Source organism: Coloeus monedula (genome assembly GCF_965178545.1).
Source record: "Coloeus monedula genome assembly, chromosome: 3".
In the NCBI taxonomy this organism is placed as follows: Eukaryota; Metazoa; Chordata; class Aves; order Passeriformes; family Corvidae; genus Coloeus; species Coloeus monedula.
In genome coordinates, this window is record NC_138783.1 from 116,098,987 (window position 1) to 116,117,404 (window position 18,418).

General features: G+C 40.9%; 1 protein-coding gene across 1 annotated transcript in view; it reads left to right on the top strand.

Annotated features, from left to right (window-relative positions):
* Positions 1-18,418, top strand: part of DSCAM (DS cell adhesion molecule) — a gene marked incomplete at both ends in the record, with an annotated part of 439,009 nt that overhangs the window by 278,133 nt on the left and 142,458 nt on the right. The window contains 3 exons of the mRNA XM_082279051.1: positions 2,018-2,296; positions 11,767-11,886; positions 14,586-14,759. Coding sequence (XP_082135177.1) covers positions 2,018-2,296; positions 11,767-11,886; positions 14,586-14,759 — 573 coding nt within the window. The remainder of the gene's footprint in view (positions 1-2,017; positions 2,297-11,766; positions 11,887-14,585; positions 14,760-18,418) is intronic.

An 18,418-nucleotide genomic window follows, 5' to 3' on the forward strand; every position in this document is an offset into this window, starting at 1 on the left:
TTGGAAGGGACCTTAAAGCCCATCCAGTGCCACCCTCTGCCATGGGCAGGGACACCTCCCACTGTTCCAGGCTGCTCCAAGCCCCAATGTCCAGCCTGGCCTTGGGCACTGCCAGGGATCCAGGGGCAGCCCCAGCTGCTCTGGGCACCCTGTGCCAGGGCCTGCCCACCCTGCCAGGGAACAATTCCTGCCCAATCTCCCATCCAGCCCTGCCCTCTGGCACTGGGAAGCCATTCCCTGGCTCCTGGCCCTCCATGCCTTGGGAATTGTCTCTCTCCAGCTTTCCTGCAGCTCCTTCAGGCCCTGCAAGGCCACCCTGAGCTCAGCCCAAAGCTTCTCCTCTCCAGGCTGAACAATCCCAGCTCTCGCAGCCTTTCCTCCCAGCAGAGCTGCTCCATCCCTCTGCTCATCCTGGTGCCTCCTCTGGCCTCTCCCCAGCAGCTCCACGTCCTCCCTGTGCTGGTCCCAGGGCTGGGGCAGCTCTGCAGGTGGGCTCTCACCTGAGCACAGGGGCACAGGGGCACAATCACCTCCCCTGACCTGCTGGCCATGCTTGATAAACTTTCTTACTCCTGATGGAGGACCCAACATATGGATCAAAGGAAATGCTTGGAGCTGGCACAGTGGTCACAAATACTTGTCCCTGCATCCCAGAAACAGGACAGTGGCAGAGGAGGAAAAGTGCTGTTGGAGAAGTCCATGGGCATACACTGCAACCACTTGAGAGATTTTTTTTCTGCTTCAACTCTGGGGAAACCACAACCTTATAATTTCTGAAGGGAAAAAGGACAAGAGAAATACAATTAGATAAAGACACCAACTTCATTTTCTTCTGGAGCTCAAACATATAGATCACTATAAATGTTCTGCTCTGGGTATCCTTCCATCTTTCCTGTTCAAATGTAGTACAGATGATGTGTAATTGATCTCCCAAGCACTCCTATCTGAGGTGCATAACCTCTAGGAACCTTCTCTTTTGATAAATGAGTATTTGAGTACTGCTTGCAAAGTTGGTTGTGCAGCCCTTTCAGGAGTGATTGATAAAAACCTGCCTGAGATCAATGCCCTGGCTGTTTGAATGCTCCCCTGAGAGGGGCAGAAGATTTTGATTCCTTCATCTGGACAAGTAGTTGAGTCTCAATTTACCAATCTTTTAGTAAACATTCCAACCACAACCCAAAGAAAACAAGGCAGCCCCATTATTGTTCCATGTTTATTTAATCTAACTGGCTGTTTCTTTTTTTTAATTAAAAATACCTGAAAACAAAATGATTTTAAGAAGTAGAATTCTTTACTTTGGTAGAAAATAAGGCAAATTTGTTCATGGTTTTTTTTGGTTTATCCAGAGAGTAATATGGGGAAAAAAGAAAAGAAAAGAAAAAAAAGATCCTGCAGGCCAAATATGCTTAGCAGGAATTAAATGCCAGCTTGAACATTTGTGCCTTGTACCATCCCTCTGATCAGAAATAAGTTTTACCTTAATTTGCTGTCCTACAAGTACTGTACATGTCTCTCCCTTCCTGCAATCTTAATGAGAATTGTGACTTGAAACACTAAGAAAAGAGTGCTAGAAGCAGTCAAGGAAGCTCACATTCCCTTTCATCACATCCCAGAAGCAGAGCTGGCGCCTCTTCTAGGTCTATGTCATGACCCTAAGCAAGGCCCTTGCACCAGACCTTGAAAGCTGCTGAGTTCTTCCTGGCAATGTCACTGCTGGCAGCCCTGGAGAGGCTCGAGCTGGTGGTGGGGAGATTTCTGGAAGAGGGGCTTGATCCTCTTGCAAGGGTCTGCCAGTGAAGTCAGGTGTCTCTAGAAGCCCTGCTTGTCATCTCTGCTTATGCACTGGGTAGCCAAGAAATGAAAAGGTATTTTCAAAAATGTGGTTTTTCCTGCTGAGCAATGCTTTACGGCTGTTGGAGGTGTAAATCCTGCACATTCCACACGGCACATCCGCCCCGCTACGTTCTTTTCCAAAGCAAGGCCTTCAACAGCTCCCTCTTTCCCTCTCTTTTCGCAGTCCCACCTTTCATCCAGCCTTTCGAGTTCCCACGCTTCTCCATCGGGCAGAGGGTCTTCATCCCCTGCGTGGTGGTCTCGGGGGACCTGCCCATCACCATCACCTGGCAGAAGGACGGCCGGCCCATCCCCGCCAGCCTCGGGGTCACCATCGACAACATCGACTTCACCAGCTCCTTGAGGATCTCCAACCTCTCGCTGCTGCACAACGGGAACTATACCTGCATAGCCAGGAACGATGCAGCAGCTGTGGAGCACCAAAGCCAATTAATCGTGAGAGGTGAGGAGGTGTAATTACTTTGAAGGGCGCTAATTAAGCGGGATTCATCAGTATTTTGCAATGACAGCTCTTTGATGGGAAGAGTAAAAAATATGGTAATCCCTGTCTTCATGACAGAGAGCACACAGGGCAGTGAGGCACAGAAAGTGATATGGTTTTCCTATCTAAAAGTCTTGAAACTGATCAAAAACCCTGGAGTGTATGGGGTGGGTGGGGGAGCCTCAGGAGTGACTTCCTGGAAAATTTTGTGATTGGGATAAAGCCTTTGAAACTGTAGCAAATTATTCTCTGCTATTGTTTTAGTCTGATTAGACACATTTTTTATTTAGACCGCTCTCTCCTACAACATTATGTACGTAAAAAAAGCAGAACATTGATGTTGAGTTCATGGGGAAAAGACTCTCTGATGTTACCTTGCTCTTTTCCTGATCTGTGTTTATTATGCAATTAGCAGGATTCATGCACTCATGATGACTTCACAACATTTTGCCTTGAAATAGATATTTGAAATGAATTTACATTCAGTGAGCAAACATTTTATGTGGAAAAGACCTTTCTAGTGACACCTTAGCCAAGTTACCTAGAAATTATACCTTATGATGTATTTTCAAACTTAACGTACACAACTTCAACAAAAGCACATGACTTCCTTTTCTTTCTTGCAGTTTTTCAAAGTGTTTCAAATTTTCATTTTTAAAAAAGCAGTGTCAGACTCTTCCCTCTCCACCATCCCATTCTTGCTACCAAGCCACTGGGCTCCTCAGAGAAGGAGGGCACACAGAGTAATCCTACAAGGAACCTCAGTAATTTCTGCCTACTGCAGGTCACTACATTTTATATTTCCCCCCCGTAAGTTTGCCAAGATAAACCTTAAAATCTTAAGGGGGCTTTTGCAGTCTTTCCCAGGGGTTTTTCCCACCCCAAATTCTGAAGAATACTTTAAAGTCAAATGTTCCCAGTGTCCTAATGCTATGCTTAAGGAATTATTCCCTAGTTTTCTAATATGCTTACTTTTTTTATGCTAGTATTCCCAAAACTCAGTGACAAACAGATCCATTAGTTTTCCACTAGTTTTGATATAAATATTTCATTATTTTCTTTTAATTTCACTGATTTAATCTTACTTAAAATTATTCAGTACAGGTGTTTACTACTTTTCTCATTTATTTAGTTATTCTTAAAAGAAGTAATCTAATTAAATACATGCCTTTAATTATTCCTTTCTTAAATTCTGATAGATTTTAATCCTATTCCTCATTCTAATAATGAGAGTTTTTCCTCACCTTCTCTTTTGCTGGAGAAGGGAAGATTGAAAACCTCACATCCCTGTCTGTGTGTGCCCTGCTCAGAAATGCTGCATCTAAAGCCAGCTGGGATTTTTCCTGATTTTCAGCTGTTATTCAGCTCTGGAAGTGATGGGAATGAATCTGCAGCTTCTCTGTGTGGGTTTCTACAGGCATTTCTCACACCCAGGATGGTTTTACCATCTGAGAACAGGTTCTCTGCAGCCACTGTCTGTCCCTGCCAGCACTGAGACCCACGAGTGTAGGGATTTCTGCTCTTTGTAGGGATTTCTGTTCTGTCCCCCACTGATGGGGACATGCCCTGCCTTGCCCTCACTTCTCCTAGATTTTCCTGAGCTGCACTTTCCCTGCCTCCTGCTGTCTGTGGGTAATTCCTCCCCTGAACTCTGTTCCCTGGACATGTCTGCCTATTGCTGCCTTTTCAGGCATTAATCAGTTTTCCCTTCCTGTGCAGCAGAAGAGTTTTGGGGAGCCCTTCACATGTCCCTGATCCCAAACACCTCCATTTTCACCTTCACTTCCCCCTCGTGTGCTTTCTGCTCTCATTACACCTCCTGGGGAGGGTTCTGTCTTCATAAATCCATGGGCATGATAGAGGAGAGCTTTTCACTCTTTTGCCCAAGGACTTGGAGAAGAATTCTGGATCCTGCAATTTTTTAGGAGGTTATGAAGGCTACATCATTTTTCCCCCTTGCTTATCTTTCTGCCCAGCTGATGCTCTGCAGAGCTTCATTAAATCCTCTCCTCTCTCCTCTCTCTCTGTCACTTTAAATGATAATGTTTTAATCAGTTTTTGATATGCATCTGAGATAATAGCTCTCACTCAGAGGAAAAGGGGAAAATACTATATCATGTTTGACCTGAAATCTCTGCCAAAAACCCTACCCTGGCCTCTTTCCCTCACACTGAACATCTTCAGCTGCCTCATCGCACAAAGGTCAGAATTCAAACAGGCACCAGAAGGTCACTGTGATCACTTCTCCTCTGCATCCAACCTGACCTGTACACATTTAAATTAACATTTGTTTTCCTGCTGCCTTTTTATTCTTCAGGCTTTCTGATCCCTCCTCATCTTTTTTGTTCATAGGTGCTGTAAAACTGAAACATATATTTTTCTAAATAAACTAAGTGATTTATCTCCAAATACTGGGAGAAGTGGTGCTTTAACTCCTCTTGTTTCTAATCCCCATTGTTTGAGGGTTTCTCAGAAGTGTGCTTTAAACTTAAAAGTTGGCTATCCTAAATGCTGGAAGATGTGTTCTGGGAATACCTTATTTATGTGCACAAGGTGCATTTTGATATGAGAGCAGACAGTGAGTGGGAAAGGAAAATTAAGTGAAATATGACTGTTAACCCACACAATTCCTTTTTCCTTATCTAGACTGTCCTTGTATTCATTTCAAAAGTAGACATTAAAACAGTGCAGGCCATCATGTTTCCAAAAGAATTGGTAATCCACATCGTTTTACAATACGTGGGTAGAACTAGGAGTAGAATCTAAAGACAATACATTCCTAAGGTGAATGAAGAAGGCCAACTGCTCATGGCTTCATCTGAATTACTAGTGAATACACAAACTTCTGCAGATTCCATACACAAACATAAATTCATCACCTTTCAGCTTCAGGTATTTTTTTCCTCAACATTTTCTATCAGATCACATAGATCTGACATTTTTTATCATTCTATATTCCTGTGAAGTTTTAAGTCTGTTAAATAGATTTCCTATATTCTTCCTACAAATATTATTTTTCATATCTAAGCTGCACTGCCATTTTGCCAGGGGTGTTAAATGGCAAAAGGAAAAAGAGCACTGGTTTCTTAAACTCTGTGGGCACTTCATAGCAAATCTTCACAATTCCAATTATTTTGTGCTTTATAAAAGCAACCAAGTGGTGATGAGGAGCCCTAAAAACACATGGCCAGCAAGGCTGGATCTTCCCTGTCTTAAATATCAGAGGAAGATGATGGCCAGCTTCCACAGCATCACACAGGAGATGGAAGGCACCAGCTGAGAAAAAGTGAGACAATAAAGCTTTGGAGCATCCGGGTAAGAAGATCTCAGGGCGATCTCATTTCTCTCTGCCACGAGTTCCTTGGTCAGAACCTAGAAATGAGACAGAGCCAAATGCTCTGGACATGGGGCTGTCCGTGCTTGCCTCCACAAATTATTGGCCAATTTTAGACTAACTGGAAGAGGGGAAAACACCTCCAGTGGAGCTGAAAGCCTCCAAACTTCATATTAAGAGGTGATTGGTAAGAAACACTGGGTGTAACACCAGAGAATCTAAATAGGCAAAACCTTCTGCCAACACAAGAAATGTTCCAATGGGATCTCTTCTCAAACATGAGATACAAATCCACAGAGAAGCAGGCTTGATTAGTCCTAATGTTTATGGAATATCTGTTAAAAGCTCATTAATTAGCCACTGGGAGAAGCCTGCCCTGTTCACTGCATTTAGGGGCTTCAGGTAGGAAGTGAAGGTGAGTGAAAACAGGGTTTTCCTTCTCTAAATCGTGTGCTCTTCCAGATCCTGGACTGCAGATCCTCTGGAAATGCATTAAAAACTTGGCAGCTAAAAGGGCTTCTCAAAACCTCATCTATTATTATTAATATTATTATTATTATTACTATTTTGATGATTTCATTTCTTGGCACACTCTTGGTTTGCTAGTCATGCTATTAAGAAAAAGGAAAGGATAGGATCCTGTCATGAGAGCCATAGATAGAAATTAGGAAAATATCTTCTCTGTCAACTACTTAAATCATCACGACGAATTAATCAAGACTTTACTCATTAAGGCTGTCTTCTAAAGAGTGATTAAAAATCTATATACACTTTATCATGTGTTATTCATTTCTGTAGAGTTTTCTAAAATGAAGTACTTGTGAAATAAAAAGCAGTGAAAGGAATTCTAATGGGTAAGCAAAAAGAAAAAGCTGATAAATATATTATGAGTTCAAAATTTTTCTGCTACTACCAGAAAAGGGAATTCAAAGATAGTAGTGGATGCATAAATCATGATTTCATATCTGCTGTTAGTGAACACATTGTAAGTTAAAATTGAGATAAGGTCTTTAGAGACCTAATAACCCCCCATAATGCATTTAGAGCATTAAATATGTTTTCATTTTGCACTTTCCAGCAAATGAATATCATTAGATAGTTAGGCACCCAATGAGGAGTCCCTGATTTTTCCAAATAGTAAGAGAGTTTCACCTTCTTTGTCGTGTTTGGTGCTAGGGTGATGCAGCAAAAGGAGTTTGGGACAGAAAAGCAGGGAGGGAAGGTTTAAGGTCAGAGCTGGTGTCAAAACCCATTGACTTTCTTTGCTGCTATGTATATTGTGGCTTTGAAGATGACTCCTAAAAGGTTCACTTATTTAATGTTCTCATTTTGCAAACCTGGTCAACACAAACCACTAGACACGGTCTCATTTTGCAAAAGTACATCTTTTTTCTTGAACTGCAGAGCAAATGGTTTCACTAACCAGCTAAATCGACCCCTTAGGTCCAATGACCAAATTTAATAACTGTTCATCTTTGCTAAAGTACAGTGTTTAATGATCTCATTCATTAATACATCAATGGTTGCTTTGGCTGATTAAATTTCTTCCATCATTTTGACAGTGTGATCTAAATGTGAAGTACAAATATTCCATGTGAAAATGAAACATTGCATTCCAGGCCAATGTCGTAGATTATTTCTTAACTCACTGCAGTAGCCCACCAGAGGAGCTCGGGTTAGGGGCCTTCAGAATTGCTCTCCAGAGTGACTCACTGATCACTGTGCTTGGGAGCCAGGAGTGCTTGCATGGATTTGAAGTCTGGAAAGGAATGAATGAGTTTGGCATCTGATCCCTGGCACAGTCAGAAGGGATTCTTGGATTTACACAGAGCAAACTCAAATCAGGGAGCTGATGTGGGACCATGGGGATCTCAGGGTTAACAAGGCCAAGGGCTGGTGCTGCACCTGGGTCAGGGCAATCCCCGGGATCGATCCAGGCCAGGGATGAGCAGATGGAACAACCCTGGGAGAAGGATTTGGGGGTGCTGGTGGATCCTGTTCTGATTGCTCTCATCCTTTGTTTTCCCTCAGTGAGAGCCTGAGACTGCTAATCATAATATTGACTGAAAATACCTTTTTCAGTAAAAAAAGTTCAGCCCTTTGAGTTCAGCCGTTAAAGAGTTTGCATCTGTCAACTTATGGCTCTTACCCTGAACAATTCAACAGCTCCTTTCTCATCACACACCTGTGGGCTGCATTAAACGAGAGCCTACCAGAAACTCACTGTTAAAGCAATTTTAAATGCCCTCCTTTCCAGGCTCAAGGAACTGTGCTGCTGAGACAAGGAAGATGATAAAAGTAGAACTGTTCAGTCACATTCATGAGCTATTTCAGAGCATTTCACTTCTAAAGGAGCAGAGGAGTCTCACACCTTTACAACTAAAGAGAGAGGAGAACTAATTGTTTACTTTTTTCTATTAACTCAAATATATCAGACAAATTAACCTCGGTTAAATTCTTGATAAGCACATTTTCTTTAAGGGCTAATGATCTGAGAGATAATGAAAAAGTGAATGTAGGTTTATCATCTAAAGCTAAGTATCAAAATCCAGATCAAGTGTTTAACAGCACTGTGTTCTGAACTATGGCAGCACATAGCACAGAACAAGTTATTAAATTGAAATGAAATTGAGAAGCAAATGAGCAAGGAGGAAGAAAAATGTAAAGGTCTGCTCTGTTTGATTTTTAATCATTTATATAAGAAGAAAAATCCCGTGGCTTTACCTAGACAGCAATACAGAAACAATTGAAAGGTCATTGAATGAGTAATTTTATTTTGCTGTAGCATCTCTTCTGATTTCTATTGGCAGTCTTAGAACTGAGTGTCAAGGGTTTGCATCTTCAAAACCAGAGCAGCAGTTGGCATTTTCATAAGCAGTCCTAAAGGAAGGCCAAAGCTTTACTGAACATGGAAACTGTTTCTATTGCTGAGTGTGGGCTGAGTTTTTTCAACTAAGTTTGGTTTATGGATCCAAACAAGGAAATCCTCTGATTTCTAACCATACACCTGGTCCTGGAGCTACAGAGAAAAATTTAATTTCTGCAGTTACTATTCTAGTATTGTTCTCTGTTGAAAATAATAATTAAAATGGAGACTATCAAGGATGTCTGAGCAAAAACTTATGTTTCCATATATACCCAAAATACCATGATATCAAGGCGATGAAAAGCCCTGTTCAGAGCTTGTCAGCATTAAAGGCACCACACATCAAGGATATCTCTGTGAGTTCTTAAAAGATATGGAAGAATGTGGCAGAATTTCCATTGAAATGCTGAAAGAATATTTCCACTTGGCATCCATTCTTTTTTTTTCTATATATATGCCCAATGGGGTTACACAAAAAGTGCATTTTAGCAGATAACTTTAATGCAAATAGTATTTTAAGGAGTGATTGCATTTTTTCTGTACTAAGAAATCTTGCTTAACTTTTTCCAGAACTTTCTGCATATGTCTGCTCATTTAATATTAGAAATTATTTCCTGAAAAAATTAGCACTACTTGCCAGTGTCATCCGTAGCAAATGAAGAATATAAAACACTGTTTTTCAAAGAGAAGGGAAATAAAACAAATTACAGAAGTTTTGTATTGGAAGACAGATTTTAAAAGACGTTCTACTCTTCACACTCTTCAGCGGTAGAGAAGGACAGTAATTATCAGTCACTCCATTGCATCTTTTGTATTCACCTGTAGGAATGGTAGGTTCATGTTTTGCGTTGGTTTTTTCTCTCTCTTTATGGATAAGCAGCTTGTAATTGATTTTTCAGAAGCTGCAAACACAAATTTACTCACAGCTACCGAGGTGAAACAAGCTGATGCCACCGTGCCAAGTCGTAGGAAATCAAATCTATTTGTGCAACTAACTGTGCTTTTCACCTGCCTTGGAAAACACCTCATTGTGTGTTTGGGGATACAATGAGCACAGAACAGTGAGAAAGGAGCTACTGAAGCAAATGTCTTCTATGAGTAGATAATTAGAACAGGGTGGGTGATTGCCCAGAGCTGTTGCTGCTGGGATTTCATGTTTGATGTTTACCTATAGCGAATTAATGTAACCTACAATAAATGTTTGTCAGCGTGGTGGCCATTTGGAAAGCCAAAGCGTTTGCCAGCAGTAAATATATTTTCTAGCACAGAGGTATCTCTTGCCTCTGACACTGTTGGTTCCTTCTGTTTCTTGTAGCCATGTTCCAAACAGCTTTTCAGTAGTTAGGCAATAAACAGCTTTGCATTTTGGCTATAGGATTCAGTGAGGAAAAAGTCCAGTTAAGGGGATTATTTGCCCTCCAGAGCATTGTTGTCTTTTTTCAAAAAACAGCTATGAATGTGGAAAGAGAAAATCAGAGTGGAGTCTGGATTGTGGAGGCCCAGGGAGGAAGGCTCAAGCTGTTGTGAGGAAGGGTCTCTGAACCTGCAGAGAGAATGTCCACAGACCTTCAACTCCAACACTGGCAGCTCCAGTTTGTCCTTTAGGAAAACTTAGGATGCTCTGGCACCACAAGAGCTGTTTGCATGAATTACAATAGTGTTTATAAGGGAAAAAAACTTGAGGGTCATATATTAGAACATTGGTGCTTCTGCTGTGTTTCTGCTGCACAGATTTTCTCAATGGATAATTAGTCCCATATTCATGGACATTAATAACTATTTCAGGCCCCAGGGAAAATATTTACAGTACTGAGGTCCCCCTCTGTGCTCCCTTGCATTTTCTTGTGCTACAACCTTCTGCCAGACTTCCTTCCTTCGTTTCTGGCACTTCTGGAGAGGCAGCTCATGGGGTGGATCAGAGCAAGGGTGGATGGTTGGGTCTTTTGTTCTGTCTTCCTCAATTTTCAGACAAAGTCAGCACTGCCTGGAGAATCCATGAGGCTTCAAATTTTGCAGTGGGATGAGGAGAGCAAGGAACTATTAGGATTCCTCCTGTGCTGCCTTAGATCTCAGTGTGTCGCTGAAATTAAGTTAAAAAAACCAAATTTATTGGAGATGAAAAAAATCTGTCACATGTTCAGTCACTCTCTGTGGCCCTGTGAGAAATGACAAAATGAAAAACATGTAGGATAAAGACACAATTAGTTTACTTCTGTTTTTTTCTTCGATATTTACACCTTCATGTTCTGAACCAAAGAACAGGAGGTCAACAAAATTCTATGATCTTAACTGACCTTAATACAACCATTTAACACTTCTAATATTCAATTTTTTTGTGGGATTTTCCACAATCTTCACAGCTTTCAGCCTCTTTTTCATGTTTTTGTCAAATGTGTAGGTTTTAGTGAGACTTCAACATTTAGAATTAGGCTTTCATGGCAAATTGCTGGACTTAACATTGTCACAAGGGGTTTTCTTCACTGGGTACCTGTATTTGGAATATGTACAGCTTTTCCTTGAGACAAGCAGCTCTTATTTTATTTATGTATAAATAAGTATGTGTGGAAGGCTGACTGCAGTGGTTTTATGCTGCTTTGGGATAAGTTTAATAATATGTGTACATTGATGCACTGAAACAAGGCTTCTCCTTGTCAACTTAATTCAAGCAAATTGGGTTGAACCTCTCTCTGGCTGTTTGGAAAGCAAAGTCCCATCAGAAGTTATGGTTCAGACAGCTTCATTTTAATATTAAGTGATTTGATGGTATTAAAAGCATTATTTGCTAAGGTTATTTGTACTAAATAATTTAATTTTTTTTTTCTAAAGCTTGCTAGTTCAATGGTATAAAAAGCAAACACAGAAAAATGTTGTTCTTAGACCTCTGACAAATCCACCTTTGGTAGAAAGCATTTCTTTTCAGTCCACAATAACATGATTTATCTATTACTCCATTTTTAACCTCTCCCATGGAGACATCTTATAAACTTATTTTGGTATCCTATAAAGGCCAGTGTTTTTGTCATGCCTGGCAAGAAACACATCGAGATTGTGCACAGAAAGTGAATTGTCTGCTACGACCGAGCTTAGTGTGTTACTGGATCAGCAAAAAACTGGTTTTAATTTTTGCTTTTTGCATGAAATGTTACAACTGTGTGTGTGACTGCTGTGCCATTTTGAGATACCCAGTAAATTGCCCGAATTCTCATGGCTCCCTCTGCTCCCTTCCCACAGTGCCCCCCAGGTTTGTGGTCCAGCCCAGCGACCAGGACGGGATCTACGGAAAAGCCGTCATCCTCAACTGCTCTGCCGAGGGTTATCCTGTTCCAACCATTGTCTGGAAGTACTCAAAAGGTAGGATTGAGTGGTGACCACTGGGGACAGGCTAATTCTGGCTTAATAACATCCCACTCACTTGTAAATTGCTGTTTTAATCTTCAAATTGCCAGGTAGTGGCAGGGTGCGTACCAGTCACATTTTATAGCTCATAAATCATCTCCCCAAGCAAAGAGCTGGCCACTGTTCCACACAAGGCTGAGCTGGATGGAGTTTTGCTCTGCCCTGGAGATGTCCTGGCTGTGCCTGTGAGCCTGTTTCAGCTGTGGCCTCAGCAGGTGAGGGATGAACGGAATGGCTGGGAGAAAAGAGACACAGCTTTAATTGAAACAACCTCAGCACAAGGCTCACTGGCAGCATTTGGCTGATTTTTTTTTTTTCCCTCCTTCAAAATTCGTGATAACATGGCCAATCACGTCTTTTCAGCAAAGAAAGAAGGTCAGGTAGCATTACCATCAGCAGCAATTCAGTATGCACTTTACATAATGCTTTAACATTTTCTTCTCGAGTAACAGAGCATTAAAAGTGGCCCACTTGACCCTCAGTAACCATAGGAAATCGACTGCTTTTTAATTAAAATGTGCTACCTGGTAGATTGCACCTCCTGGCCAGTTGTCTTCTGATAAGTTTTAGCAAAAAAACCACATTCTCCAAACTCTGTACCCAGTCTAAACGAATTTACCCTTTTAAAATCAAAATGAGGTGCTGTTGAGAAGAAATCTTTGTGTAATGCTTCATGTCATTTTTGGTTTCCTTAGGATCTAAGTTCAAATTATATTGAAGAAAAAAACAGGTGAGAGAAAAGTTCACGTTAAAGACTATTTGTGCTCTTATTGCTAAATTATGGTTTGTTGCAAGAAGGGTGCAGAGTTTCAAATTCCATTTATCTCAGTGGTATATGGGATTTTCATTCTGAGTGTAGGAAACAAAGAAGTAATTCTGGTTTGCAGTGTTTGTGTGCTGAAGGAGGGTGCCAAGCCAAGCTAGATGAGTTGTAATTAACTGTGAGGAGATAAATAACCCACCTTGGAATGACAGAATAGTTGGAAAAGTCCGGTTTCAGACTCATCCACACAGATGTGTGGGATAAGATTCTCTCCTGCTCAGGAAGGACTTGGGCTGTAACAGCATTAAAAGCATGTGTGAAGATTCAGAAACCTTTACAAACTGCTACACAAAATTTTTTCCAGTTTTTTTCCAGTAGCTGTCCTCAGGAGTATCAGCCCTTTCCTTTCTGTGAACACTAAATTCTTCCCACAATTTTTCATGTGAACAAACACAGGAAGTGAGTGGGCAATCAATGGCAGGCATCTACAGTTAGTAAAGCATAAATGAGCATTCCAACTAAATGACAGGAAAAATGGCTTGGTAAAGAAAAAAAATTGACACAAGGAAAAGTGGGACATGCATATGACTAAAATAGGTGAAAAATCATCAATGGCAACTGAATTTTTCTAAAAAAATTATAGTTTTAACATTTTTAAGTTCGTAGTATTGCTCACCAGGCCTTCAGTGTAGGTGTAAATTCCCAAAGCAAACTCTTGTAGGACTAGAAATATTTTTGATATGCATGTCTGATCTTTTTTAATATTCTAGATGTTGTATTCATAGGTTGTTCTAGCTTGCTGTGTTGTACTAAATAATTCCCCATAATATTTATTCATCATATTTCCTCCTGGGTTGACTCAGCCAACAGTTTATAGTAATTAATGCTGACAGATATTAACTTTGTGTACAGAAAGTGGTGTAAGAGAATTCCATTGAAGAAAAGAACCTTTTGACTTCTCTGAAAAATCCCATGTCCTGCTGCTGAAGTAGGTTTTTAACCCCTTTGTTACAAGAAACGTGTCTTAATATACATTTAGAGAGTCCTAACGCTGGAGGAACCCAAACTTGTGGTGACAGTACAGCAGGATCCTGTTTCCTGTTCCCTAAATCACCCAGTATCTTATTTCCAATGAAAAGTAGGTTCTTTATTAAAACCAAACTTGATACAAAAATCTTTGGCTTCCTGTTTTTATGGGCCTTCCATTTTTACAGTGCTGCCAAAAATGTCTGATCAGTCATCTGAGCTTTTTGTTGTTCTCTTTATTTTGATTTTTTTTTTTGGTGGGTTTTTTGTAGGTGTTTTCAACAGTCTCAGTAAATACTGGCTGCAAACATGGCAGAACAGAGATTTTGTGTGTCACCAGTCCATCAGCTGTAGCAGGAAACAAGAGAAACAGTCACTGATGTGGTTTTCCATGTTATCCAGGGTTTCATAAACAAGGTCCTAGAGGTCCCCTGAGTGTGCCATGTTTACTACAACAGACATCCCTCTCAGTCATAAGAAATTCATTTGCTGTATGCATTAGGGATGCATACTGCTATGACTGTTCAGCTGTAATTGTCAATAATTCATCAGCCCCTAAATGTACAACAAATGTGCCTTTTCACCCATGAACGGGCTGGAAATCTTCATTTCCTCTCTCCCTCTTCCTGGTTCTTTGGCTTTGTGCTCCTTTAATATGGGCAAATTATTGCTGCTGGTGCCTTCCAAAAGTCTTCTTCCTTTTGGTGTAGTGAATTCAGTTTGGATAAATTCTGTTTGTTGTGATCACGTCAGAAGCCACTTCAGCTGCATTGAGCCTCTAAGAACAGGAATCTATCGTTTGTGCCTTATTAAAAATAAAAACATGAGATGGTTGCTGACATTTTTCCATGGTTTCTTGCTTCAGGTGCCGGGGTTCCCCAGTTCCAGCCGATCGCGTTGAACGGTCGGATCCAGCTGCTCACAAACGGCTCCTTGCTGATTAAACATGTGCTGGAAGAAGACAGTGGATACTACCTCTGCAAGGTCAGCAATGATGTGGGAGCAGACGTCAGCAAGTCCATGTACCTCACTGTTAAAAGTAAGAACTGAAACGCTTCTCTGTGATCCAGAATGAGTGAAAAAAGTCTTTACTGCATCGTTAGTTCGGAGGGAAGGGAAGTGGGTTGGGAGGGGAGAGGTTGGATTTGTTGGCTTTGATTTAATTTTGGCTTTCAGCTGCGTGTGGTAGCATCTGGAAGTTAGGATGGGTAGTGAAAACCCTTGTTTGGCAGAGGGAAAAAAGAAAAGTTGTACCAAGTCTGGAAGCTATCCCTGAGTCATGGAGGAAAAGTAAGAAAATTTGTTGGTCAGGAGTAAAAAATAATAACAAAGGAGAAATACCCACAGCAATTGTCATAAATGTCAGAAGCTGAAGGAAATAGGGATTCAAAAGACACTTAATCAATTCTCAATATATCATGGATGGAAACTCTAGGTACAATTACTACAGGTAGATACCACAAGATATTACAACATGCTCTAAGATTTTATAGATACAGCCACAGTAGTTATTTTCACTTAGCCAGATAATTTTCAGAAAATCCATCTAATTGCAAAAGCTCAACCTGTCTGTACTTTCCAGGCACACGAGACTAAAGCAATCCAGTTTTCAAGTGCATGTCAGCTGTAATTCCTTGAAACATCAACACAGTTTAGAAAATAGAGGAAATAGTATGGGATAAAAAGGTGTAGAGATAATATAATTTCTCACTAGAGAAAAAAAGAGACTATTGACACATCAGCATGCCAATTGTTCCTGGATGACCTGTCAGACCAGTATTGAAAGAGGTCACCACACTATGTATTTTTGCATTTGTAGGATTTTTGAAGATTTACAGAACGCTTTGATGTTCTGGGATGCCAATTAGCTTGAAAAAGTTTTGCCCTTGAAAGTAAAGAGAATTTTTTTTTTCCAGAAAGGAAGAAAAATCCAATTTCTTTTCTGTTGGAGAGTGCCCTTTAGACCATTAATGTTTAGGTTTCGGGGTGTTGTTTGTTGCTGAGAATTAATAACTAAGTTCTTTTAAGAGTGTCAAAAATCTGCAAGCCCAAATACCTTAGATGTCCTCTCCACTCTAATTTACCATAGTGACTTCATCTCCTAAAAAACAGCATGATGACCTCTCCAGCAAATTTATTAATTGAACACTTTTTCTGCAGGTTGGTAGAAGTTCCAGCTTCTGTGGTTTGCAGAACTGGCCATTTTTGGGCCAATCTTCAATTGCAGGAGTAAGGCACTGCTGTAATACTCTACCAAGAGCCAGCTTCCCTCTGCTTGGCAGCCGTGCACTCTGCCTGTCTGATCACTGCATGCAGTTTCATGTGTGATAAAAGAGCATCCCTTATCAAATAAGAGCAGGAGCTTCCCTGGGGAGCCAGTTGCTGCTTGAATCTAATGAAAACCCCTCTGGCTCTGAGATAGAAGCCTGTGCCCCTCAACACCCACACTGACACCAGTCCAGCTCCAGCATGGCTGCTGGAGAGAGCACTGGGAGGGTGTTGGTGTGAGCATGGAAGAGGCAGAGCTTTAGCTTCCATCAAACACTCATTAAGGACAAGATGCTCTGGGGAAATGGTCTTCAGGTATGGCTGGATCCCCTGTTCTTGTGGTGTGGTTGTGGCTCATAATATTTGCACCTGGTCAGGTGGACTGACTCCAAAGTGAGGGCCTGGATTTGCCTTTAGCCTCTCTTGTCATTCACTGTTTCCTTTTTCTGTGTGGTTATTCTGGATACTTTATTCTCCTCACAAGCCCATTCCTGCACCCTGGTTCTCAACTTAAGTCCTCCTCTAGGTAAAAACCTTGGCCTTCCTTCATGAAACTCACAGTGTTCTCCATTAGTTGGTCCTTCTCCATGAGGTCGCCCTAAATGCCTTCCCTAGGCAGAGGCAGCAGGTGAGACCTGGCCCATGCAGTTGTTTCTGGCTGACAGAGTTGGTAAGAAACAGCCTCCAAAACATAAACAAGGATTAGCATTGATGCATTTTCTTGTGGCAAATTGCCTTCCCACCTTCCTTCAGTTTATCCATGAGCAGTAGCTCAAATCACCTGACAGAAGAAAGCAGAGTGGCTTAGATGGATTTGGTCACTGATCATGAAACTAGACTGGTCCTCAGAAAGGAAAACATGGCAGCAGTCCCTTTACACCTAATTCCTTCACTTCTTGTTCCTTGTGCCACAGATACCTCATGCATGCAGGTGCTAACCACTGATAGCATCACAATTTAAAAATAAACCCTCTTGTGCACAGGAGATTCTTCTCCGTGTTTGATAGAAGTTTTTACCTGCTCTGCTAGTAACACTGCTGGATAAAGTTTTACCTTTCATAGATCTTATTAAAAAACCTCGTAAATGAGCTGATGCTTTACTCCTCCTGAATTGTCATTGTCACTTGTATCTAAACAAAAAAGATGTTGACCTTTGCTGTCAGAAAGGAGTAGGAAAATCTTTGTTTTGGTAGTTCATGAGTGGACTGGATGAAAATTGATTTAATGTATTTCCATGACTTCCTCTAAAACTGATGGATTTTTTCTTAGTGAAAACCCATGTCAAGCTATAAACCAGCTTGGCTTGCTTAACAAACTCTTAGTGCTAAGGGGGAAGTTGTAATAATTCCAAATATACATTTATTTAGTGCCTCAGTGTTTGTTGAGTGACATCTTCATGTCAGAGGAGCTGATCCAGCTTCCTGGTTGAAGGGAAATTGCATGAGAAGGGAATGAAAAGAAAAAGGAAAAGAAAAGAAAAAAGGAAAAGAAAACAGAAAAGAAGAAGAGGAAAAGAAAGAGGAATCAGGAATACCATCAGAAAATGTGAAAAGAGCAAGCTGCCAGCATCAATGCTGAATCAGGAACCACGGGGCAGAAAATTTTCATTTAGCAGCTATTATCCTTCTCCCTTTCTTTTCAAGGAATGGACATAAAAATCATGATCAGTGAATTTTTCTCTTCTTGTGATTCAAGGATAAGTAGTTCCCAAATTCCATGTTCACTAAGACACACAATATTAGAAAGTTATGAGAGATCTGGAACAAGGAATCTGGTGCTGTCTTGAGAAATGACTCCTGGTGCTTGGGATGAGAAGACTTCTGAAGAATTTCTATAAAGGATAATGAGCCTTTAACATGAAGGGAAGAACTAAAATTATTTAGAGGTTGCCTGGAAGTCACAGGGGAGGAGACGAATACTTAAAACAGACTGCCTGCCTGCCTTCATCTAAATAAATGTCACACTTCCTAATTCCACTTTAGGGGCTATATATAACATGATAGAATGGTATCCTGAAAAAATTACCTCCTGAAAAGCAAGCTTGCATTAAGGCATGCATCTTCATGTGTAAATAATCTGTTGGAGGCAGCCACATTAGCCCTGCCCCTTCTTAAATCTATCACTTCTTTTCATGACAGTGTGGAGCCTGACAAGTTTTAATCTGATCATCAAAACATTTCCAACAAATCCTGTCTGCCAAGAAAACAGAATTGCTTCATTCACTTTCCCCTCAAATATGCTTCTGAGCTATTGGCATTATATGTGTTTAATGCATAAACCTAAAGCTGTCAGTCAGATCCACAGCTCCTTCCAGCAGGAACATGCTAATCCCAGCTAATTCTTTTAATGCCAAGTTTCACCACTCAGACATTTTTTTAAAGAAAAAAAAAATAAATTGTTGCCTACGACAAGAGTTGGTGGAATAACAGG